At 45.4% G+C, this 26,072-nt stretch overlaps 2 protein-coding genes, 1 long non-coding RNA gene and 1 pseudogene across 3 annotated transcripts; 2 read left to right on the top strand and 2 right to left on the bottom strand.

Annotated features, from left to right (window-relative positions):
• The first annotated feature begins 6,063 nt into the window (after nucleotides 1-6,063).
• On the top strand, nucleotides 6,064-8,316 carry LOC138648599 (uncharacterized). Its single transcript, XM_069738386.1, has 3 exons — nucleotides 6,064-6,096; nucleotides 6,765-7,184; nucleotides 7,661-8,316. Exons 1-3 carry the CDS (start codon nucleotides 6,064-6,066, stop codon nucleotides 8,186-8,188), a joined length of 981 nt encoding a protein of 326 aa, XP_069594487.1. The 3' UTR covers nucleotides 8,189-8,316.
• A 433-nt stretch (nucleotides 8,317-8,749) lies between these two features.
• LOC138649144 (uncharacterized) lies at nucleotides 8,750-9,251 on the bottom strand. The gene is made up of 3 exons (XR_011315247.1): nucleotides 9,166-9,251; nucleotides 8,959-9,045; nucleotides 8,750-8,836 (listed from the first exon to the last, which is right to left on the bottom strand). It is a non-coding gene; the product is annotated as an uncharacterized lncRNA (long non-coding RNA).
• A 6,697-nt stretch (nucleotides 9,252-15,948) lies between these two features.
• Nucleotides 15,949-18,432, bottom strand: LOC138648725 (uncharacterized). Its single transcript, XM_069738574.1, has 2 exons — nucleotides 17,359-18,432; nucleotides 15,949-16,875 (listed from the first exon to the last, which is right to left on the bottom strand). The coding sequence occupies exons 1-2, from the start codon at nucleotides 17,800-17,802 to the stop codon at nucleotides 16,075-16,077; spliced, it is 1,245 nt and encodes a 414-aa protein (XP_069594675.1). The 5' UTR covers nucleotides 17,803-18,432; the 3' UTR covers nucleotides 15,949-16,074.
• Nucleotides 18,433-19,170: 738 nt separating this feature from the next.
• Nucleotides 19,171-20,008, top strand: LOC138648598 (4-galactosyl-N-acetylglucosaminide 3-alpha-L-fucosyltransferase FUT6-like; annotated as a pseudogene).
• Nucleotides 20,009-26,072: the final 6,064 nt, after the last annotated feature.

Below are 26,072 nucleotides of genomic sequence, written 5' to 3'. Positions count from 1 at the left end.
CTCATTTAATAACAAAAATTTGGCGAATTGAGACAGAATTCTGGCTAATCCATGTGTCACATTTAATTAAAGTTTTAGACACTTTTTTGTGTATCACTAGACACTTGTATAAAATATATATAAAATGGTAAATCGCTCTGTATATTTGTAAAATACACCAAATTTATTAAAGGTTTTTTTTCGCAAGATGTATTTTTAAGAACTCACTGCTTCACCTGGGGAAAATGCGCTCTTGAAGATTGACATTTTAGACCAGTGGCATGGTCACACTGCTGGTTTGAACTGCAGTATAGAAATGTATAGATCAGGAGGAGGATATAAAAATATTATTTTATTAACGAATCACAAAAAGACTTACATTTAAAAGCATGTAAAAAGGTGTGCAAAGCCACAATAATATAAAGGGTTGTGTCAATGATAAGCCAACAATCCTATCGCCCATTGCCCTATAATTAAATAAATAATAATAATGAAATAAAAAATATATATCTTGTCCTAGTCAGGTATCAAATACAGAAAAATATTAGCAAAGTGTAAAAAACAAATCATAGATAGTGACCAGTAATATATTATAAAGGAAAAGTAGCATTGGTGTTATTATTAGTGATGGGTAAACCCCTGGATGTTTGGATCCGTCGGGTTCGGCTAAACATTTAAAAAAAAGTTTGGTTCTGGTACCAGAACAGTACCCGAACTCAAACCCCGACCCTATTCAGATAAATGGGGGGCCTGAAAATCCACTGTTTTCCATGCTGTCATCTGCATGACAGTGTGGCAAATACTGCCTTTGATTGGTGGTCAGATTATTACCACCAATCTGAGTGCTTCCATTCCCATGCTGTCAGATGACAATGTGAGCAAGCAGCTGTGCCCGGGGGTCAAAAATTTACCTCCTGTCACAGGTGTTGGCTGATAAGAGAGCACTACTCCCATCAGCCTATGCCTGCTGTCACTGATAACATTGAGAGCAGGCGCCATTGATGGGAGTGTTCATCAGCCAGCGCCTGTGCACTATAAATAAAGAAAAAATAATAAAAAATGATGTGGTGTATCTTCTATTTTTGTTAACCAGCATGGCAAAACTGATTGCTGTGTCATTATTTTTCAAATTTATTTATAGCGTAGGTGCCGGCTGATGAATACTCCCATCGGCCGCACCTGCTCTCGCTGTCATCTGCAACAGCAGGTGTAGGCTTATGGGATTAGTAAAGTCAGTCATAGCTTCTGGCTGTCAGATGAACCGCAGCTTTCTGACCGACAGAAATAATCTTACTGCAGATCAGAGCCGCTGGTGTTTCCAGCCCAGGTGGCCGCGACCAATCAGCGATGCGGGATTTCCGTGACAGACAAACAGACAGACAAACAAATGGAAGTGGACCTTAGACAATTATACATATAGATTCTAGAGGAGATTGCTATCTGGACCCTCTTGGATCTACTGAATATCTGAGAGGCAAAGGATAAAAGAGCATTTGTTATAATTTCTTATAAAGACTAGTGATGAGCGAATATACTCGTTACTCGAGACTTCCCGAGCCTGCTCGGGTGTCCTCCGAGTATTTTTTAGTGTTCGGAAATTTAGTTTTTATTGCCACAGCTGAATGATTTACATCTGTTAGCCAGCATAAGTACATGTGGGGGTTGCCTGGTTGCTAGGGAATCCCCACATGTACTTATCCCATTACTTTGCAAATTAAAGTCTTTACAAGTGTTGATTTTTTAGAAAAGGGCGTCCCAATATTCAATTAAAAATGACAATGACATGATTTCCTATTTCGAAAACATTCATTTAACAAACACAACACAAAAAATTGGACCTAATTATAAAAATTATAAAATCTTAGTTGCTAGAAGCTAAAGATTAGGCATGCCAAAAAAAGGACATTGGTAGATAATGGGATAAATTATGCTGACTAACAGATGTAAATCATTCAGCTGTGGCAATAAAAACTAAATTTCCGAGCACCTCGGGAAATCTGGAGTAACGAGTATATTTGCTCATCACTAATAAAGACTAAATTAAATTTTATGAGATCATTTAATTGGCCTTTACTTACACTCTTTGGCCGGCTATGCAAACCCAACATTCCCAGTCAGGGTATGGACAACCTAATAGGTTTAGGTCAAGAAATCCACGCATCACATACATACTTGGTTCACGAATGTTGGATGTGTAAAAACAGCCTTATGTTTTCTTCACTTATGTAAAACACTCCTGGATCCATCATATAAAGTATGCAACTGGAGCCCGATGGACAGATTCTGCTGAAGTATCCATTGTTTTCATTTTAACAATATTGCATTGCCATCAAACATGAAATATGAAAATATTGATATATGTAATGCAGCCACAAAGCCACAGATGTAAACATAGCTTCATTTTGTGTTATTATGGAACCCGTAGGAGGACCTACGAGGACTAAGAATCTAAGAGTACTTCAACCTGCTCAGATTAATGATCACTCAAGATGTAGTGACGATTGTGACGAAGACACGGCTCATACATAGTTTAGTCTTTTCTGTGGTAATATACAGATGTGAAATCTGTAAGATAAAGAAACAAGACAGAAGAATCAAAATGTGGTGTTGAGAAAGCATTTTATCAATACCATGAATGGCAAGAAGAACAAATCAATTTTGGAAAAAATAAAGCCAGACATGTCGCTGGAAGCAAGGATCACCAAGCCATGACTTGCCTTCTTTGGACACATCATATGAAGAGAGCAATCACTGGAGAAGTACATTATGGTTGGAAGAATAGAAGGAACCAGCAACTCGATGGCTTGATACTATCAAGATAATGGTGGAGAAAACCCCTGTGGACCTACCTAGGCCTGCACAAGATCCATCTTTCTACAGATCGTTCATCCCTCAAGTCGCCATGGCTCGAAATTGAGCGAAAGGCTCTTTAAAATAATAAATAAAAAAAAGGACGTAATGTAGTATGTATTATGTCAAGAAATATCACAGTATGTTGATGGCAAATGATTCACAGATGAAACTATTGGAATTTGCAGAAAGGCTGATTAAAATTTTTTTTTAACACTGATAACAATGGGTTTTTAGATAATTTATACGCTCCTATAAAACTATTGATTCTGACAGGTCACATGCACGTTAAACAATAGGCACCGGTAACTTTTTGATTTACAATGCTTTTTTGAATAGAACACAACACAATGAATGTTTCTTAAGTCCGGTAAAGAATATTCTGACCTACTGTTTAATTTTCAGGTGACCCTTAAAAAGGAATAACTTAATAAGTCACGGTCAACCTATCTGTAGTGACATTATACTGTAAAAAAAGTGTCATACAGTCTCTCACAGTCTCAGGAACATCATGCTGGTGCCAGTGTCAGGGTCATTACAAAAGTAGATGCAGACATTGCAGTTGCACCTGGTCTCTGATCCAAGTGGGGCCCAAAAGGTGCCTTTCACATATACATGAGGGTCATTTCTATCAAAGGAGTTATCCGGTCAAAAATGAAAAGTCTGCAGTGAGGCTGCACCCATTAGACAGGCTCTGCCTGAGAGTATGCATATTGCAAAGCAAACGGGGCAACGGTTAGGGGTCATATCGTCCTCTAGCACCTTCCCCTGACAAGCAGCATTTAGTACGGCATTGGTGTAGAGATGCTGAGGTTGACAGGATCTTCTCTCATTATGATCATCAACCAATCAGTCTAATTTACTGCTTTGGGCAGCTCTCAGATTATGTGGGGAAAACCTGCTGACAGATTCCCTTTAATTGGAGGAAACTGAGTATTTTTTCTGGAGTAGAGGAGTAATTCGAAGACTTTAAATTCTTTAAGAAAAACTACACCTTGGTCCATCCCCATATATCATATACAGTATATATATGGCCATTGTTCAGCTACAAGCAAATATTGCATTATTCTCTTTCCGAAGTTTATATAATACATTGGGTAGTTTGCTAATTGAATGATGCAATGCTGCTTCTGTCTGTGCATAGTGAATCAAACATATTTTGCTGGTTACTACTAATACTCATATAATGGTGTAAGTGGCCCATTCCTGCACAGGACCCCATTGGGAAAGTCACCTATTCCCTTGTAGATCGTATGGTCCAGGTTCATCAGAGAAAGAGTGACTGTACTTTAATGGCTCTAAACTGTGGCTGAAAGAGAAATTCAGCAATAGATATATATCTCTAATCATAAAAGGTAGAGTAGTAATTCTCCTGGAAAGTGAGTGATACAGTTTACAGCTCTGGCAAAAAAATAAGAGACCACTGCAAAATTATCAGTTTGTCTGATTTTTCTCTTTACATGTATATTTTTGAGTAAAATGTAAATTGTTCATTTATTCTATAAACTTCTGGCAACATGTCTCCGAATTTCCAAGCAATACATTTTGTATTTTTTTTTCTGACAAAGAAAAATTATCAAAATAAAAGAAACAAAAAATAGTGCTTTCAGACCTCAAATAATACAAAGAAAACAAGTTCATAATCATTTAGAACCAAAAATACTAATGTTTTATCTCAGAAAGAGTTCAGAAATCAATATTTTGTGGAATAACCATGATTTTTAATCACAGCTTTCATGCGTCTTGGCATGCTTTCCACCAGTCTTTCACACTGCTTCTGGCTCAAAAATGTAAGCAGTTCTTCTTTGTTTGATGGCTTGTGACTATCCAGCATCCTCTTGATTACATTCCTGAGGTTTTCAATGGGGTTCAGGTCTGGAGATTGGGCTGCCCATGACAGGGTTTTGATGTGGTGGTCTCTTAATTTTTGCCAGAGCTGTATATCTGCTGTACAGGGAAGAATAGAAGACCATTTGGGAATTGTGAAGACCAAAATGAGGGTAACTGAACATATGGTGAAACAACAAAGAGTAGGACAATAGAATTAAGGCTAAAATACCATTATTAGTGGCACTACATGCATAAAGAGGACACGTTCCAAAACATGCATCGGGGTGTGCGCCGTACCAGGACCATGAACCATACAGGTAATCTATTGTGCCCATATTCGCAGTATTCCATCCTTCTCTGGATAGTTGTACCCCACAGGTTGTGCATCTCCTCCTTCTACCTACTTGCCCTATCAATATATTGCAATTATAATGACTTTTTTTGTAGGTCTTGCATCTCCTGCTTCTATACACTATGGACAAAATACACAACCTTATAGTGACCTTTGTTTGTACCTTTACATGAATTTACATCCCTGTGGTGTCTATTTTCCTTCATTGTATATAGCACAGTTACTGTTTCCTCTGATACTCTTAGGGTACCGTCACACAGTGCAATTTTGATCGCTACGACGGCACGATTTGTGACGTTACATCGTCGCTTAATTATCGTTTCAAACATCGTAGACTGCGGTCACACAACACGATGCACGGCGCTGAAGCGATAAATTCATGACGTATTTGCGATGTAGAAGTCGTATGGGACAGTCGTACGGTCGTGTCACACACGACGATTCAGAGCAAATTTTGCATAATCTGTGCGTGACGTTGTTCACTAGGGGCGTGTTGTGCTACTAGCTAGTGTGCTGATAGGCCAAAGGTTCTGTGCACACAATTGGTTGGAAAATTTGTCACCTGAGCGCTATTGTTCCCAATGCTACCTCACTGCTTTCAAAATTTCCTTTCTTCACTTCGTACTTGGACACTTGGTGGACCTGGACATTGGAATTTTCTACTTCGCTGAATATACCACGCTTTGCACCGCTGCTTCGAGGTATGTAAACCGCTTGGGCGTGGTGGATGGAACGCTGTATGGACGGCATGAGTGCTTCGTTCCACCGCTGAAGCGAAGCGGATGGTACACTGTTGTGACTGGAGGGCTACAATGTGGCAGATGGTACGCTGTTGTGCTTGGTTGTGACTGGTGGGCTACAGCGTGGTAGATGTAACTCAGTTTGTTCGGCATGACCGCTTCATTCCGCCGCTGAAGCGATGCGGATGGTACGCTGTTGTGACTGCTTATGACCGGTTGTGTCTGTTGAGCTAGAGCGTGGCAGATGGTACAATGGATGGTCACCATGAGCGCTTTGTGTGGCTGCTGTAGGGAAGCGGGCAGTAGTGGCCTATGGCGCAGCAGATGGAAGAAGCGATGCGGATGGTACGCTGTTGTGACTGGTTGTGACTGGTCGTGACTGGTGGGCTACAGCGTGGTAGATGGAACGCAGTTTGGTCGGCATGACCGCTTCGTTCCGCCGCTGAAGCGATGCGGATGGTACGCTGTTGTGACTGCTTATGACCGGTTGTGTCTGTTGAGCTAGAGCGTGGCAGATGGTACAATGGATGGTCACCATGAGCGCTTTGTGTGGCTGCTGTAGGGAAGCGGGCGGTAGTGGCCTATGGCGGAGCAGATGGAAGAAGCGATGCGGATGGTACGCTGTCGTGACTGGTTGTGACTGGTCGTGACTGGTGGGCTACAGCGTGGTAGATGGAACGCAGTTTGGTCGGCATTACCGCTTCGTTCCGCCGCTGAAGCGATGCGGATGGTACGCTGTTGTGACTGCTTATGACCGGTTGTGTCTGTTGAGCTAGAGCGTGGCAGATGGTACAATGGATGGTCACCATGAGCGCTTTGTGTGGCTGCTGTAGGGAAGTGGGCGGTACACTGTTTTGGGTTATGGTGGCCTATGGCGTGGCAGATGGAAGAAGCGATGGTAGGCATGAGCGCTTTGTGTGGCTGCTGTTGTTAAGCGTTTGGCACACTGTCAAAAGTATTGTTAATAGGACTCTTTGTCAACCATGTAATTTTTTTTTATAATTATTTTTCAGATGTCTAATCGTGTGGAGTTCATCAGGGATTTCATCGAGATTTATCAGTCTTTTCCCTGCCTCAGGAAAATCAAGTCTCCTGAGTATTGTAACAGGGAAAAGAGGAGGGAGGGTTACTTACAGCTCATTGAGCTTTACAATCGTCATGCACCAGATGAGGCAGCTAACGAAGCAGTTATTAAAAAGAAAATCCAGGCGCTCCGCACGGTGTGGAGGAAGGAGCTGAACAAGGTTCTTCAGACTACAAGGTCCGGAGCTTCCACTGAAGAAGTTTATGTGCCAAAACTTTGGTATTTTGAGCATCTTAATTTTCTGAGGGACCAAGAGGTGCCACGGACTTCCACGTGTCTTCGGTTGTTGTCACCTGTGGAACCAATAGTTTCGGAGAACCACGCCGAGCAGGAGTCACAAGGGCAACAAGTAAGTAGCTCTTTGGACGAAAGTTCACCAATGTGTCCTATAATTACATAATGTTTCTCTGCATTTTAGGTTTTATACTTCTGATTATCACATCAGTTTGAAGTTGTTACAAAAACATGTACACATAAGTAACCCTGTCGCAGTCAAGTATTATATGGGGAACTTAATATGTATGAAATGGCGATATATGTAAACCATACCATCTAAGCAATATAGAAAATAGTATCGCTTCAAGCTGCCGATGTACTCTTGTTGAGACTATTTAGACTATAAAATATTGGTCAGGTTCACCTAACAGTCAGAACAGTGTAGTTCAAAGTATTCAATAAAAGGGAGGGTTAAAGAATATTACTAAGCATCAAATATATTATAATCTTTTTGTTACCTACTACGAATATATAGTTTGGATGCGGTTATGGTGGTACTACTTTTTGTTGCCGGGTTCATAACTTGTTTTTTTTTTCCCCCCCCCCCAGGATGACAGTGCGCAGGAGAGTACACTGGACTGTTCACAGGACTGCACGACAACAGATTTAGTGGAGGCTGCACCTGCCAGGACTCAATCGAGGCAAGGTCCAAGAAAACGGAAAGCCACCTCAGACGCCTCAAATGAACTATTGAGCCTTGCAAAGAAGGTGTTGACAAGAAATGTTAGCCCTGCGTTAGAGGGGTTTGGACACTATGTGGTTGACAAACTGGCAAAAATGGACGACAACCAAAGAATACTAGCAGAGCGTCTGATTCTGGAAGCAGTAAACAAGGGTACTGATGGCGATTTGGACAAGAACACTTGTTTGGTCTCTTCCCGGCCAATACAGCGGACAGAGCCATCAAATTACAATGGTTGGTCACAGTGTCAGACATCGATGCGACACAATGCTCACGTTTCCCACTTCGGCCATCCACCCCCTAATAACTCCTACACGCCAATACCTTTAGATATGGCTTCGCCCATCAGGCACCAAAGTTTTCAGCGGGAACAATCGTCGTATCATAATTTGTGATTTCCTAGCTTCTTTTACATTCCTTTTTATTTTATTGTCTTGTTAAAATAATGTTTCAAATAAAAGCTTTTATTATAAATTCTATCACTACTTTTTGATTGGTGTGTCTCAATCACAGCACTGTATGAGGGCACAAATTAACGTAACAAATTCATGTACAGTTAAGTAATACAAAAAAAATGGAATGATAGTTTAACAAAATATTTTTATTGTAACAACAAAATATGGATTATTGGCCCGCCTACAACTGCTGGCACATGTCCCGCAGCTTCTGCAGCTCCTCCATTGCCACATTGTGCTGCTCCTGAATATGTGCCATAGTGTGGAGTAACTTTTCTATGCCGGCTTCAATATCCTCCTTGTTGACAGTGACGACAGCTGTGGGTCAAAAAACATAACATTAATAACACAGTAGTCTCCCGATGTGTCTTTGCTTCTGTGAAGTAAAATAAATACAAAAAAAGTAAGCAAAACTGAGTTGGGGGGGGGGGGGGGGTTTGGGTTGGGGGTGAAAGAGTGGGCCTGCAACAAAATCAAAATAACTTTATTGTGGGAACCTACTAGGATGTTGAGGCACGGAGGGCACTTCGGGATCTGTGTCGGTGTCGAATGCCTCGTGCTGTCGGCGGTGGCGCTGTCTCTTTGCCTCTGTGAAGGAAAAAAAAAAAAGGTCTTTTGGCATATATGGCAACACTTGCTGCCGTGGGAGGGGGGGGGGGAAAAGAGGGGACCTGCCACCAAATCCTGAACACATTATTGTGGGAACCTACTAGGTTGTTCAGCTGTTGACCCAGAGGGCACACGGACATGTGAGGCGGGGTGGGAAGCCTTGTGGCTGCGGCGCTGTGTCTTTGCCTCTGTGAAGGGAAAAAAAAAAAGGTCTGTTAGCATATATGGCAACACTTGCTGCCGGGGGAGGGGGGGGGAAAAGAGGGGACCTGCCACCAAATCCTGAATACATTATTGTGGGAACCTACTAGGTTGTTCAGCTGTTGACCCAGAGGGCACAAGGACATGTGAGGCGGGGTGGGAAGCCTCGTGGCTGCGGCGCTGTGTCTTTGCCTCTGTGAAGGGAAAAAAAAAAAAAAGGTCTGTTAGCATATATGGCAACACTTGCTGCCGGGGGAGGGGGGGGGGGAAAGAGGGGACCTGCCACCAAATCCTGAACACATTATTGTGGGAACCTACTAGGTTGTTCAGCTGTTGACCAAGAGGGCACACGGACATGTGAGGCGGGGTGGGAAGCCTCGTGGCTGCGGCGCTGTGTCTTTGCCTCTGTGAAGGGAAAAAAAAAAAAAAAAGGTCTGTTGGCATATATGGCAACACTTGCTGCCGGGGGGGGGGGGGAAAAAGAGGGGACCTGCCACCAAATCCTGAACACATTATTGTGGGAACCTACTAGGTTGTTCAGCTGTTGACCCAGAGGGCACACGGACATGTGAGGCGGGGTGGGAAGCCTCGTGGCTGCGGTGCTGTGTCTTTGCCTCTGTGAATGGAAAAAAAAAAAAAAGGTCTGTTAGCATATATGGCAACACTTGCTGCCGGGGGAGGGGGGGGGGGGAAAGAGGGGACCTGCCACCAAATCCTGAACACATTAGGCCGGCGTCACACATGCGAGTTTTACGGACGTAAGAGCGCAGAATCTACGTCCGTAAAACTCGCAAAAAATACGGCACAATTATTCTCTATGCCCCTGCTCCTATTTGCCGTATTTTACTGATCAGTATTATACGGCTTTCTACGGCCGTACAAAATCGCAGCATGCTGCGTTTGTCACCGTACTGCGCAAGAAATACGCCAATGAAAGTCTATGGAAGCGTGAAAAATACGGATTACACACGGACAAGCAGTGTGACTTGCGAGAAATACGCAGCGCTGTTAGAGAGAAAAGCCGGTAATTCAGTGCGGTGTACAGTAAAATCACACTGACAGCTTACAGTAGAATAGGTAGAATAAATGTGTACACATAGAATAGGTATATATATATATATGTCAGTGAGACACATATATGTATATATATTAATATTTATTCCAGCGCTATACAGCTTGAAAGCCGGTAATTCAATTACCGGCTTTTTCTTTCTCCTTCCTAAAACCCGACATGATTTGAGACATGGTTTACATACAGTAAACCATGTCTTCTCTCCATTTTTTTTGCAGATTCCACACTACTAATGTCAGTAGTGTGTATCTGCAAAATTTGGCCGTTCTAGCTCTTAAAATAAAGGGTTAAATGGCGGAAAAAATTGGCGTGGGCTCCCGCGCAATTTTCTCCGCCAGAGTAGTAAAGCCAGTGACTGAGGGCAGATATTAAGAGCCTGGAGAGGGTCCATGGTTATTGGCCCCCCCTGGCTAAAAATATCTGCCCCCAGCCACCCCAGAAAAGGCACATCTGGAAGATGCGCCTATTCTGGCACTTGGCCACTCTCTTCCCATTCCCGTGTAGCGGTGGGATATGGGGTAATGAAGGGTTAATGCCACCTTGCTATTGTAAGGTGACATTAAGCCTAATTAATAATGGAGAGGCGTCAATTATGACACCTATCCATTATTAATCCAATTGTAGTGAAGGGTTAAATAAAACACAAACACATTATTTAAAATTATTTTAATGAAATAAAAACAATGGGTGTTGCAGTATTTTATTCAACGCCCAATCCAGTCACTGAAGACCCTCGTTCTGTGAGTAAAAAAACATAATAAACCAACAATATACTTACCCTCCGCAGATCTGTAACGTCCAACGATGTAAACCCTTCTGAAGGGGTTAAAACATTTTGCAGCAAGGAGCTGTGCTAATGCAGGCTGCTCCTCGCTGCAAAACCCCAGGGAATGAGGCTAAAAATAGATCAATGATCTATATTTAGCTTTATTTGCGGTGAGGCGCCCTCTGCTGGCTGTTCATAGATCGTGGGAAATTACCTAGAAAGCTCCCTGGCTTTCTGCATTGCTGCAAAATGTTTTAACCCCTTCAGAAGGATTTACATCGTTGGACGTTACAGATCTGCGGAGGGTAAGTATATTGTTGGTTTATTATGTTTTTTTACTCACAGAACGAGGGTCTTCAGTGACTGGATTGGGCGTTGAATAAAATACTGCAACACCCATTGTTTTTATTTCATTAAAATAATTTTAAATAATGTGTTTGTGTTTTATTTAACCCTTCACTACAATTGGATTAATAATGGATAGGTGTCATAATTGACGCCTCTCCATTATTAATTAGGCTTAATGTCCCCTTACAATAGCAAGGTGGCATTAACCCTTCATTACCCCATATCCCACCGCTACACGGGAATGGGAAGAGAGTGGCCAAGTGCCAGAATAGGCGCATCTTCCAGATGTGCCTTTTCTGGGGTGGCTGGGGGCAGATATTTTTAGCCAGGGGGGGGCCAATAACCATGGACCCTCTCCAGGCTATTAATATCTGCCCTCAGTCACTGGCTTTACTACTCTGGCGGAGAAAATTGCGCGGGAGCCCACGCCAATTTTTTCCGCCATTTAACCCTTTATTTTAAGAGCTAGAACGGCCAAATTTTGCAGATACACACTACTGACATTAGTAGTGTGGAATCTGCAAAAAAAATGGAGAGAAGACATGGTTTACTGTATGTAAACCATGTCTCAAATCATGTCGGGTTTTAGGAAGGAGAAGGAAAAAGCCGGTAATTGAATTACCGGCTTTCAAGCTGTCTAGCGCTGGAATAAATATTAATATATATACATATATGTGTCTCACTGACATATATATATATATATACCTATTCTATGTGTACACATTTATTCTACCTATTCTACTGTAAGCTGTCAGTGTGATTTTACTGTACACCGCACTGAATTACCGGCTTTTCTCTCTAATATATGTGTCTACTGACATATATATATATATATATATATATATATATATATATATATATATATATATATAGACAGTATATATATATTTTCTTTTCTTTTTGGGACACATGGATCACTTCTATAGCGGTATGTTGGTTTTGCTAGCCTGCGAGAAAACCACGCAGTACGGATGCCATACGGATTACATACGGAGGATGCCATGCGCAAAAAACGCTGACACACCCTGCCTACGGAGGAGCTACGGACCACTTTTTTCGGGACTTTTCAGTGTATTACGGCCGTAATATACGGACCGTATTGTTTTACGCTGTGTGTGACGCCGGCCTTATTGTGGGAACCTACTAGGTTGTTCAGCTGTTGACCCAGAGGGCACACGGACATGTGAGGCGGGGTGGGAAGCCTCGTGGCTGCGACGCTGTGTCGTTGCCTCTGTGAGGGGAAAAAAAAAAAAAATTTTTTTTACATAAATGGCAACAGTCACTGCAGGTGGGGGGGGGAATAGGGGACCTGCCACCAGATTCAAATCACATTATTGTGGGAACCTACTAGGATCTGTAGGCACGGAGGGCAAGTCTGGATCTGAGTCCGTGTCAAAGGCCTGGTACACTCGACGGCGGCGCTGTGTCTTTGCCTCTGTGAAGGGAAAAAATAAAAAATTTTTTTTTACATAAATGGTAACAGTGACTGCAGGTGGGGGGGGGGGGGGGAGGGCACCTTCCAACAAATCATAATCACATTATTGGGTGAACCTACTGGGTTGTTGAGCCGTTGACCCGGAGGGCACAGCAATATCTGTGGTGGTGTGGGATGCCTCGTGGCGGCGACGCTGTCTCTTTGCCTCTGTGAAGGAAAAAAAAAAAAAAAAGGTCTGTTAGCATAGCACCATAGCAGGGCCACATAGTGCTCTGCACCATTCATTATTGCACCATAGCATGGCAAAAAAGTGCTCTGCACCATTCATTATTGCACCACAGCAGGGCCACATAGTGCTGTGCACCGTTCATTGTTGCACCACAGCAGGGCCACCTAGTGCTCTGCACCGTTCATTGTGGAAACACAGCAGAGCCACATAGTGCTCTGCACCGTTCATTGTGGAAACACAGCAGAGCCACATAGTGCTCTGCACCGTTCATTATTGCACCATAGCAGGGCCACATAGTGCTCTGCACCATTCATTATTGCACCATAGCATGGCAAAAAAGTGCTCTGCACCTTTCATTATTGCACCATAGCAGGGCCACATACACACCACATACACACCCAATTAACCCTTCGGCGTGCAATACTTTTGGGTACCTGCGTACTCACCACTGCGGATCTCGCGGCGAAGCTCCTGCAGGCGCGCTGGGCTTTTGGATTTAAGATCGCCCCATTTCTTCACAATCTGGGCCTTACTTCTGGTTATCCCAAACTGCTTCCTGAGGCCCTCAGACACCACACGTACGACTTCATCCTTGTGCTGGTTGCGGTGCAGCACCAGCCCTGTGGTTTCGTAACGCATCCGATCCATAGTGCTAATCATGAACTTTAGCTCTGGGACACCCATAGGAGAATCACGTCGCCTGGCAGCCATTTTAAGGATGTCAGGGAAGCAAAGCAAGGTAGCGCAGGCACGCAGGAACGTTGTAACGTCATCACGCCGTCATATACCACGAGCGCACATTACGTGCCGCACCGGCGTAATATCTACATCGTTCGAGCGTCATTTACTATGTGCGTTCCTTCTGTCACTCTCAGACGTCACAAAAGTGACGCTGTCCATAAACGGCAACGCTATAGCGATGCGGATCGCGCGGGAGAAATGCATAGTTAAGGACTTCCTCTGGGCGTGGTTAGGTGCTGCTTTATAACGTCTTTTTATCTGTAATGGCTGGAAGACAGAGATCTGCCCCTTTGGGGCACACCGAGCTCCGGTTTTTGGTACATCGCATGGATGCCCTTGATTATGAATGCCAGAAGACTATCCCAGCACACCCGAACCAACATAAGCAGGAGGTGCTGCGTCGCATTGGGAAAATGCTGGATAGGAGGTTTGGCGTCCGCCGGAGTGCGCAGCAGTTGCGTAAGAAATGGGCCGACCTCCGCCACAAAAATCCACACCTTCTGGCTGAGTTGCGTGCGGAGACAAGGCGAGGCAAGTACCAGTATGGGGGAATTGGGCGATGCACGCTTTTACGAGGAGGTTGGCCACCCTGCGCGCTATTTTTTTTGGGGGGGGCTCTGGAATCCCTGTTCTTTGTTTTTAAAACATTGCTTTTCTTTCATTTATGTGTAGAGAGAAGGCGACGGCAACACAGACCTGCCATTGCTGCCAGTTGTCCTTCATCCACCAACAGCATCAGGCCACAGCCCGGGACCTCACGTAAGTGTACCATCACTCATAGAAATGTAATTATAGCATAGGTGACATAACAGTGTAGCGTACATATTGCATACATTATCCTGCGCGAACAGTGCCCGGAGGGGAAATAATGGCAGCTAATCAGTAGACGCGCACAGCCGTGATGCTCTTCTAGTACTGCGGCATACACACCGTGCCGCACATAATATGTAGCACACACAGCGCGACGCGCACACAACGACGTACACACCGTGCCGCACACAGAACCACGTACACATCGTACGGAGCACACAATATGGGGCACACACAGTACTACACATATAAAAGACAAGCTTCTCTGTTACAACTTCTCCAAATGCTGCTGGAAAACACGATCAGAACACAGCGTTCATTAGACTTTTTTGACTAATTAAAGCAGGAACCGTATTGGTTGCAATGATTCCCTTTGCTCTGCACTTGGTTTAGAACATACAGTATAGGAATGTCTAAACATTTTGTTTGTTTCATTTATGTGTAGAGAGAAGGCGTCGGCAACAGGCACCTCTCATTGAGACAAGCTCTCCTTCATCCGCCACCAGCAGCAGCCCAGAGCCCGGGACCTCTACATCTTTATTGACCATGCAGCCTCGCACCCCAACACCACCCTCAACACCTCCCTTCCGGCCCTCATTTTCCACCCCCGGGTCGGCGGTCTTCTCCCCAGAAGCTACCATACGTAAGAGACCAAAACAGCGAGCGCTTTGCAACGGAGTGTTCCATAGTTAACCAGATCTGTTATTATTTCCTTTTAGCTGTTGCAGCAGTGGCCAGATGTCATGGATGGGAAATAAGCAGTAGTGGTTCTGGCAACGAAGAACCGGCGTCCCTTCTCCGTAAGTATTAAGATAATACGAGTGGATATCTCGGTGGAATGTCACAATTGACAACTGAAACTGTAAAATTTAATTTAAAAACAAAATGCCCTGTGTGCCCGGACCAAATAGAAATTTACAACACACTCAATTTGGTCCAGCAACAGAGGTCAATATGTATTTTCAGCGGAATCACCATCAGTTCTCCAACCTCTTCTATCCACAGAACTGCCCACCGTGACAGAGCTCCTGGCCAGACAACTACGCCTGGAGCGTACAGCAGCGCTCCTGCAGCAGCCAGCAGCGCTCCTCCAGGCTCAAGTAGAGCAGCAGGGTGTGACGCTGCGACACCTGTTAGACCGTGGCAGAAGATAATTTGTTTTTTATTGTTTTTTTTTTGTTATGTTATGTTTTGGAGTTAGATTATTACATATAAAGAAATAGTTACCTTACCTTAGAAAAAAAAAATTTCTCATTATTTAATATTTATGGAGCTATAAGGGTTTACAACACCATTTTTTAGGCATCTCATCACATTTAAGTAATTTACAGAGGTTTATATGATTGAAAACACGATTCTGTGTGGGTACACCATTGTTTGTGTGCATGGCAGAGCTTGGAATGGAAGGAAGTCGCCATTTGACTTTGGAATGCAATATAGACCGACCGCTATAACGTACTATCTAAAATGAACAATCAACAATAATGGGAGAAATAAATACAATTTAATTTTATTACACAAAAGACAGTGACCTACTCGCAAATTTACATTGTGGACACGAAAGCATAACATACATATTGTTGAGTAAACAGCAAAGCAAAAAAAAATTTTTTTTTTATACGGCGTGATCCTGCCAGGGTACAGCTCCAGAACCATTAAAGTACTGACAGTATTTTTCTCGACAGTCCCTTGCATCGTCTGCCTGTCTGCCAGATCCGAGTGCTTGAAGAGCTGTTAAATTATCAGGTTGTGTACGCCATTCCCCGGGCACAATATCTCCGGTTCTTGGGTCCACTGCATCAATAAACGAAGGAGGAGAATAGGAGCTCGTATCATGACGTCTCAGGAAATTATGGAGCACACAGCATGCCAAAACCACAAAGTCTATAGACGGCAGCTTCAAGTTGATAGCTGTGTGGAACACTCTAAACCGATTAGCCATTATCCCAAAGGCATTTTCAACTACACGACGGGCCCTCGACAACCGGTAATTATAGATTCGGCGCTCCGGTGTGAGTGTTCTCTGCGCAAATGGCTTCAGCAAATGTGGATGAAGAGGGAAAGCTTCATCAGCGATGAAAACAAAATTGAGGTTTGCTTTTGTGTCTTCATTTATTGGCAACTGCAGTTGATTGTTCCTCAAGCTTTCCCCAAATGAAGTGTGATCAAAAACTCCACCGTCGGAGACTCGACCATTCATGCCAACATCCACATCTACGAACTCATAGTTTGCATTGACAAGGGCCATGAGGATCACACTGAAATATCCTTTGTAGTTGAAAAAAAAGGATCCAGAGTTGGCTGGTTGTGTGATGCGCACATGCTTTCCATCTAATGCACCACCGCAGTTTGGAAACTGCCACAGCTGATCAAAATCGGAAGCAATCTTCTTCCAGTCCTCCGCCGACTTGGGAAACTGCAGGATGAGAAGGAAACATGTACAAATTAGGTCAAATATATTGTTGTGCACATACACTCTCATGTGGACATCCTAGAGAGATTGACGCATAGTTTTGATTAGTATAACAAAGTCAACAATCCTGAATATGCAGGCAGCCAATTTAGGAAACGGCTTCACTGACTGAGAGGGGGTGCAAAACAATATATCGAAATAATATAGCCTATTAAATTACGTTGGGAGCAGCAAATAAAAGAAGGGTGGCGCAGGATTGGAGCAGCACATATCAGAATGGAGCCGCAAAATGTGAGCAGCACATGTCAGAATGGAGGCGCAGGATCGCAGCAGCACATGTCAGAATGGGGGCACAGGATGGGAGCAGCTCATGATAGGATGGAGAACAGATACCAATAGAAATGTGCGCCGCCAGGCCGTAGAACGGGTTACATAGCTAGTATAATATATCGACATAACACAGCAGCCCAAATTAAATAGTAGTACCTCCATATAATGCCTTAAGCTCTGCACAATGGCCGCGCATGTCTCCGGAATCACAACGCTGAGGAAAGGTCTGGAAACAGCTGCGGAAAACTGCAAATCCTGAAGAGACCTTCCTGTAGCCAGGAACCGCAGTGTCACCGCCAACCTTTCATCCACGGGCACGGCTGCACGCATCGGCGTATCACTCCTTTGTATGAGTGGCGTAACAGCAGACAGTATTATCTTGAATGATTCCTCTGACATCCTAAGGTAGTTTCGGAAATCATGTGGATTATTATCACGTAACTCTCTTATGAGACCCATGTGTGACAATGTGGATCTTTTCTGCAGCCAGCTCCGGGTCCACATGCGACGTTTTCGTTTAGGACGTCTCTCCTCTTGGAGACGTGCTGCCTCAAACACCAGGGCAGCAGCAACAACAGAACTCTCATCGGAAGTGAGCATAGTTCCTAAAAAGAAAACAAACGTACAATAAATACACGTGCTTACAAAACAATGTTTTGACCATTGATCTAATAACTATATTACTACTGGCATAAACGGGGCAGTGAACCATGCTACAGCTCGATCTGAAAAAGGATTAATTAATTGGGCCACGCTACAGCTGTGTACCTGAGGCTCTCTGGCCTTCTACCCTACTCTCCATAAAGGAACAATCGACCACGCTCCAGCGTTTATCCCCGTTGAAGCGCAACATCTGCTACGCTGTAGCGTTATACATACCTCTTGCCGTAAAAGTCTGTATAGTAGTTATCAAAGTCCAGGGAATCCAGCGAATTTAGGAGTTCTGTTTCCAGCACGTGCTCCAGAGAGAAATGAAGAGAGCGCTCGACAGCTCCGGTTTTATCCGCTGGGAACAATAGTCCTTTGTCTGTCGAATGAGCGCACAGTATTGTACCGCCCAATCAGCACACAGGAGGTGGAGAATTTAGCGCTCCTACGTAGCCAGCTCCTCCGCCCTTTACATCGTATACAATATCGTGCACACCTTTGTTACACCATGCGATCATGCCGCCACAGCGGGACACTAGACGACGAAAGAAAGTTTCAAACGATGTGCTACGACGTACGATTCACAGCGGGGTCCCTGATCGCAGGAGCGTGTCACACGCTGCGATATCGTACCTATATCGCTCGAACATCACAAATCGTGCCGTCGTAGCGATCAAAATTGCACTGTGTGACGGTACCCTTACATCCAGATGACTGTCCTATTTCACACATACGGTGAGTCATTGTCGGTTACACTTCTACTGTGAGCCATCTTTTCTTGTGGGCCTTGTTATTTCTTATAAATTGCTAACTACTCTGCTATTTATGCTGATAAATTTATATATTATCTTCCCATCCATTACCTTATGGTTTGGTTTTTAATGTATTTTTATTGTTATGTATAATCATGTTTAATTTCCTTTTTTAGTAACTTGTGCGGGCTCCTCTTTATGCATGTAGCGCTACTTCTTCCTACTCTCACTAATAAAAGGTATTTTAGCCTTAATTCTATTGTCATATTCTTTGTTCTTTGACCATATGTTCAGTTTCCTTCTTTTTGGTCTATGGCTGAAAGAGAGGATCCCGAGCAGGGGTCCTCCTATATAACATATACATGCACCAATGAAACACAAAGGGGGTTATCAAGATGAGATAAATCTCTAGTATAAAAAGAAGCTGAACATTCTAAAATTAAAAATAAATAATAATTTACATCAATGTTATTGTGACATAAATGTATTTTGTTTTTCTCCTACAGGTATGATACTTCTTAGTTTCATCTCCAGATACAATCTTTTTCCATTGATTCTGCCTAAACAAATGGAGCAGCAAGGGAAAACTCTGACATACAGGAATGCTTTTATCATTTTGATTGCACAACTGTTCCTCTCAACCATTTACTTTTCACTCTTTAACTATGGAAATCGCTCATTGGTTAGCAGTAAGTTTCATATACAAGTATCCCCCAGGAAACAGCTAACAATACTAAGATCATCCTTGTTTGGACGTGGCCATTTGGTGAAAAATTTCCACTTAATGAATGTCCCCCATACACTGATATTTCTGGATGCTTCTATACAGCTAACAGATCATTATATTCTTCCGCAGATGAAATTGTTATGCATCACAGAGATGTTTGTAATTCCAGAAAACAATTACCCCAGATGCCAAGACCACCAAATCAGTACTGGGTTTGGTTTAACTTGGAGTCTCCATCACATAGCCCAAATTTGCATTTTATGGATGATCTTATCAACCTCACAATGTCTTACAGAGCTGACTCAGATATTTTCTCACCTTATGGTGGTTAGATCCAAATAAAGAAGAAGATACCTTCCAAATTCCTCCAAAGACCAAGCTGGTGGCCTGGGCAATAAGTAACTGGAATCCAGGTTCTAAAAGAGTACGCTATTATCAGGAACTAAAGAAATTTCTATCGGTAGACATTTATGGAAGGCAGGATTTACCTCTGCCAAGAAATAAACATGGACAAACGTTGTCACAGTACAAGTTTTATCTCGCCTTTGAAAACTCTATTCATGAAGACTATATTACAGAGAAACTTTGGAAGAACTCTGTCACGCTGTTAACGGCGATAAAGGGGCAGGACGGCGTACTGGGACCCGCACCTGTCCCTGCCACTATAATGGGGCTCTGACTTTCCCTTATCTCAGGGGTACCTATGATGATTAGGAGGCCTGAGCCGCCAGCGTATCCCTGTCTCCTGTGCAGGCCCTATCAGTGGCCCCCTCTTCCCCCCGGGGAGGAGGACTGCACCAGTGTATATACACAACAATAAACAGGGTATACAGACAAGGTAACTAAAAGTCTCAAACTCACCAAATGCTCACACAACCACAGAGGAAACACATAGAAGGGAAGAGAAGGAAAAAACTAGGAAGGAAAACAGGTTTAACATGCAAACAAAACAGCAGACACCAATCTCTGTAATAAACCTCTAAGCTCCAAATACTATGCTCCTTCAACCTCCAAGCCAGGCAACAGAACTCAGAACTGATCACTGACAACAGCTGAAGTCAAGGCTGGGTCTATATAGAGGAGGAGATTACCAAAATCTACTTCAGCTGAGAGACCCAGCTCACAGCAACTCAGCAAGAAGGTTAACTCCTGCACTGCTGGCACAAAGCAGCCAGGTCAGAACACAGGAGAAGAGCTTCTGTTCACTGTGTGTGAACGAGGCCCAGAGCGCTGCAGTTCTCTGGAACCTCTCTGTCGCGGTAGCCCCGTGACAGTACCACCCCCTTATACGAGGGACCTCTGGAACCTGAGGACCAGGTTTCTCAGGATGAGCAGTTTGAAATGCCCGAACCAACCTAACCGCATGGACATCGGCAGCAGGTACCCACGTCCTCTCCTCAGGACCGTACTCTCTCCAGTGTACCAGATATTGTAGGGACCGATGAGCTAAACGAGAATCCATAACCCTGGAAATCTGGAACTCGAGATTACCTCAACAAGGACCGGAGATGGAGGTGAAGAGGATGGATTGGATGACGCCACAACCTTCTTGAGTAAGGAGCGATGAAAAACATTATGGATCTTAAATGACTGAGGCAAAGCCAGCCGAAAAGCAACTGAATTCACGATGGCCACAATCCTATAAGGGCCAATGAACCTAGGGCCCAATTTCCATGAGGGAACGCTCAGCTTAATTTTTTTCGAGGACGACCAAACCCAATCACCCACATACAGGTCCGGACCTTCCACACGTCTCCGATCAGCCGCATTCTTATACCTGGAATCCATCCTCTTTAATTTATCAAGAACCCCTTGCCAAACGGACGTGATGGATGAAGAAATCCTCTCCTCTTCAGGTCTGCCAGTACCCACTGGTGAGATCTAAAGGTACCGTCACACTCAGCAACTTTCCAACGATCACGACCAGCGATACGACCTAGCCGTAATCGTTGGAAAGTCCTTGTGTGGTCGCTGGAGAGCTGTCACACAGACAGCTCTCCAGCGACCAACGATGCCGAAGTCCCCGGGTAACCAGGGTAAACATCGGGTTACTAAGCGCCGGCCGTAAAGCAGAGCGGTGACGTCACTGCTGTGCTCTGCTTCACGGCTGGCCGGCGCTGACACAGGATGCAGGAGGAGTGCAGGGAAGCGGACGCCGGGGGACGTGACAGGCACCAGAATGTGAGTATGTGCTTTTTTTTTTTTTTACATTTACAATGGTAATCAGGGTAAACATCGGGTTACTAAGCGCAGCCCTGCGCTTAGTAACCCGATGTTTACCCTGGTTACCAGTGAACACATCGCTGGATTGGCGTCACACAAGCCGATTCAGCGATGTCAGCGGCTGATCCAGCGACGAAATAAAGTTCTGGCCTTCTAGCTCCGACCAGCGATGTCACAGCAGGATCCTGATCGTTGCTGCATGTCAAACACAACGATATCGCTATCCAGGACGCTGCAACGTCACGGATCGCTATCGTTATCGTTGTAATATTGTTCAGTGTGAAGGTACCTTAAGGTAGAGAAGTAATAAGCAGACTTTAACGCAGCCAAGGACTCCTCTATCCTAGGCAGGGGGTATGCGTCCTTATGTGTAATGCGGTTTAATTGCCTATAATTCACACACATCCTCATGGTGCCATCTTTCTTCCTAACGATGACTAATGGAGCTGCCCAGGGGCTACAGCTGTCTCTCACTACCCCAGCCTCCTTCATCTCTCACAACATGTCCTTGGCACACTGATAATGAGCTGGGGGTACAGGACGGTATCTTTCTTTTACGGGTGGGTGATCTCCTGTGGGGATGTGATGTTGAATCCCTTTTACCCGCCCAAAATCAAGGGGGTGTTTGCTGAATACCCGCTCATACTCGTGAACCACCCTGTAGGCCCCCTGTATCTGGTGAGATGGAGTAGCATCAGTGCCCACATGTAATTCTTGACACCAATCCTTTGATTGCTCTGCAGAGCCGTTGTCCTCCACCAACTTGCACGGAGCCAAGGGCCCGGGTGCCTGTATCACACTATTATTAACAGTAAACAGCTTGGCAAGTGTAACATATTTGGTTAGGTGGACTTCCTCCTCCCCGCAGTTAAGAACACGTACCGGCACCCTCCCTTTGCGAACGTCAACCACCCCTCTGGCTGTCAGGAGGGTAGGCCTATTCTCCGAATACACAGGTTCTACCAGGGCCTGATAGTCTTTACCCCCGAGGCCTATGGCTGCCCGACACCATATTAACATTTCACTCCTGGGGGGTATTGCAATGGGGTTCGAATCACTCACTGTGACCCGGCCAATTTCACCACCAGTCAGCTCCACCTGCTGTCTCCGCATTAGGGCTCTGATTTCTTTCTGCAAGGCACGTTGTTCACTGTAACCAGCTGCCTCTGCTACTTGCTGCAACAAGACAATAACTTCTGCAAGACAATTTTCTATGACATTAGTACCGATGGTCATCATGGGGTTACATTCGCGTCGGTCAATATCAACAATGACAATTCCTTGGGCCTCCAATTCTACCCGCCCCACCTTAATAGTGACCTCTTTATACCCCACTTGCGGCAGCGGCTGGCCATTACTAGCTATTATGGTGAAATCATCATCGGGGGCACGGGTAATGTCGGTGTCCTCCCAATAACGTCTATAAAGAATGTAAGGCATAGTTGTCACCTGGGAACCAGTGTCCAGCAAAGCGTTCATGGGGATACCGTCGATCACGATGGGGAGAACTGGATGCCCCCCGATGTATTTGGCTCTCCATTGTGGGCCTTGGCGTTCTACTCCTGGGGGTCGGCCCTTGGCCCCAGGGGTTGCTCGTTTAACTGACAGTACCTTGCAAGATGGCCCACCTGGTGGCAGCGGCGGCAGATAGGTCATCCATCCCGATGAAAATGATCATCGTCTCTGCCTCTGGTCGATGGAACTCTCCTTGGTCGCTGCCAGAGGACATCTTCCGGTCTGGAAGCCAGCTGGATCTTCTCCTTGGGGGCCTCCTGTAGGGACTGGACGGTCCGGGCTAGGGCAGCAACGCTCCTGGTCAGTTCCTGTACCTGGAGGCGCAGTCCTGCAGCGGAGTCGTCTTCCAGGATCTGAGCATCGGCCTCGGCGGAGACGGGTGCGTCCGGCGCCTTCTCCTGGTGGTACGTGAGGGCTTGACGCCTGGGAAGTGTGGCGCGGCTGGGCTGTCGCTCTGGTAGTGTCTGGATAGCTTTATCTTTGAATTGTGCAAAAGTCAGGTCTGGGTTCTGCATGGCCAGGAAGTGTAGCTGGGCCCTTTGGTTACTGCACAGGAGCCCTTCGACGAACCGCTCCTTCAGGAGTTTATCTTCATCTTGCATGCTGTTTGGGTCACTTTGCTTGATGGCCCGCAGCGCCTCCTGAAGATTAAGGGCATAGTCCTGTAAGCTATCCTGCGGGCTCTGCTTGCACCCATAGAACGTCAATTTAATTTCCGTAGCGGTGCGGGTGTCAAAGGTGGTTTTAAGCTTTGCAAATACCTGTTGCGCAGTTTTCTTGTCTGCAGCGGGCCAGGACTTCACTTCCCTCAATGCCGCTCCAAAGAGTTGGCCGGTTATCATATGAACTTTCTGAGGCTCCGTCAAGGGATAAAACGCGAGCAGGTTACAAATCCCCTCTTTAAAGTCAGTTAACGTATGAGCTTCTCCGAAGTATCGTGGGAGCCAGGCGGCCCCTGGTAGGTACGGCATAGAGAAGGACATTATGGCTGTTGTAGCGGCGGCAGTATCCGGCTGGTTGATGGGAGCGGCAGGCCCCGCGGCATCCGGCGGTGAGATCAGACCCGTGGCTGCGTCTACCACGGAATCTAGAAGTGCTCCCGAGTCTGCAGCTGTGGCCGCCGCCTCCGCTCCTCCGGGATCTGACATGGCCGTTCTTCCCCCCTTGCTAACCTGTCGGGGTTGAGGTTCTCCTTCCGGGGTCGGCATCTTACCGCCCTCTTCAGCTCTGTGCTCTTTTCCAGCTGGCTCCTCCCCTCGCGCTCCACACGGCGCGGCAATGGCGGATTTTTGGTGGCACAGTCTTTGCAATAAGTCACAGTTCAATCACAGTTCCAAGGCACACATGACCTGATTCTTCAGGCTTAAGTAGATCCTGTTCATGACGCCAAGTTGAAGCGCCCCCAGACACAGGGCCACGGGGTACTCAATACGGGGTTACCACGGTGGCTGGACCCGGTCCGTGACCCTGCTAAGGGGCGTCCAATGAAAGGTGATGGTGCGTGGTGCAAGGTGCGAGGAATAACGAGGACACAGGGTTGCAGTCTCTTTACCTTTTACTGAAGGCTTCAGGATCCTCAATCCAAAGCACTGTCAACAGGGCTGTCTGAGACCGGCCGGTCTGAAGGCACATCCAGAGTTCCCTTTGCAGGTGGAAATCAGTGCCTACCAACTAGCGCCTGTGTGTTGTAGTTCTTCCCTGCTGAGCATTCGGGATAGTCCTCACAACTTCTGTTCTCGTTCTAGTTCTTTCTCTCTCTCCGTCCCCCAGATAATATGGCTAGGATGCACCTTTCTGACAGGTAGGCCTGGAGTTATTCTGGGACCCTAGCGATGCCCCTCTCCCACGATTGCCTCCTATGTCCTTCTTAGGTGATGTATGGTAGACAGCCAACCTGTAATTAACTGTCCTGCCGCTGTTTGAAGTAATGCGTGGAGATTGTTACTTCCCCGGTGCTCCGGCCACCGGCTACGCGCCTCAGTAAGATGTTGCCATTCTCGGGGCACGACTCCTACTGGCTCTCCTTTGTATTTGATCTCTTTTCTCACTGTCCACAATATCCTTCGTTTCATGTCCTTTCTTTAGATACTGCCGCAAGGTAGTGCAGGCGCGGTTCCGTAGCAATCTGTCCTTTCGGCTAGGTACCTGCCAGATTCCCAGTTCTGACAGATCCTCCCTGGAGCTCTCCCAGGCTGCGTTCTGCCTAACTTCCTATCCAACCCCTAGTTTTACCAGTGTGAGGAGTAATGTGTGCTGTGATACCTGGTCAGATGAACTCCTTTAGTGCAATCAGACATAACATCACCCTCCTTAGTGGCAGAGCGACATTACTGCAACGACCAGGTCTCTGGGGCGCTGCAGTTACACTTATACTGTGAGCCATCTTTTCTTGTGGGTTTTGTTATCGATATATATAATTGTCTAAGGTCCACTTCCGTCTGTTTGTCTGTCTGTCTGTTTGTCTGTCACGGAAATCCCGCGTCGCTGATTGGTCGTGGCCGGCTGGGCGTGACCAATCAGCGACAGGCACAGTCCAGCTGTGAATTGGCCCCTCCCTACTCCCCTCCAGCCAGTGCCCCTCCATACTCCCCTCCCACATAGCATTTTAGCAGTCCGTTAAATGGACTGCGTTACACTGCGGCATAAAGCGGTGTAACGCAGTCCATTAACGCTGCCATTAACCCTGTAAGTGGGACCAACTTTTTACTATTGATGCTGCCTATGCAGCATCAATAGTAAAAACATATATTGTTAAAATAATTATTAAAAAAATCGTTATATTCTCACCTTCCGGTGTCCGCGACAGCCATTCCCGCTCATCGCGACGCTCCGGTCCCAAGAATGCATTGCGGCAATGACCCCAGATGATGTAGCAGTCTCGCGAGACCGCTACATCATCACAGGTTATTGCCGCAAGGCATTACTGGGAAAGGAGCGTCACGAGGAGCATTGCTCAACGCCTGGGCTGAATCCGGGGGCCGCCGGAAGGTGAGTATATAACTTCT

The sequence above is a fragment of the Ranitomeya imitator genome, chromosome 9 (assembly GCF_032444005.1).
Source record: "Ranitomeya imitator isolate aRanImi1 chromosome 9, aRanImi1.pri, whole genome shotgun sequence".
NCBI lineage: Eukaryota > Metazoa > Chordata > Amphibia > Anura > Dendrobatidae > Ranitomeya > Ranitomeya imitator.
Note: the sequence above shows the minus strand (reverse complement) of the source record. Positions and strands in the feature narration are given on the sequence as shown.

Bases quoted from the DNA above. Each gene is read 5' to 3' on its own strand.
- LOC138648599 (XM_069738386.1), top strand. From the start codon at position 6,064: ATGGCGCAGCAGATGGAAGAAGCGATGCGGATG. The intron at 6,097-6,764 runs GTACGCTGTTGT...ATTATTTTTCAG, and splicing joins TGGAAGAAGCGATGCGGATG to ATGTCTAATCGTGTGGAGTT. The intron at 7,185-7,660 runs GTAAGTAGCTCT...CCCCCCCCCCAG, and splicing joins AGGAGTCACAAGGGCAACAA to GATGACAGTGCGCAGGAGAG.
- LOC138648725 (XM_069738574.1), bottom strand. From the start codon at position 17,802: ATGCTCACTTCCGATGAGAGTTCTGTTGTTGCTGCTGCCCTGGTGTTT. The intron at 16,876-17,358 runs GTACTACTATTT...CTCATCCTGCAG, and splicing joins GCTTAAGGCATTATATGGAG to TTTCCCAAGTCGGCGGAGGA.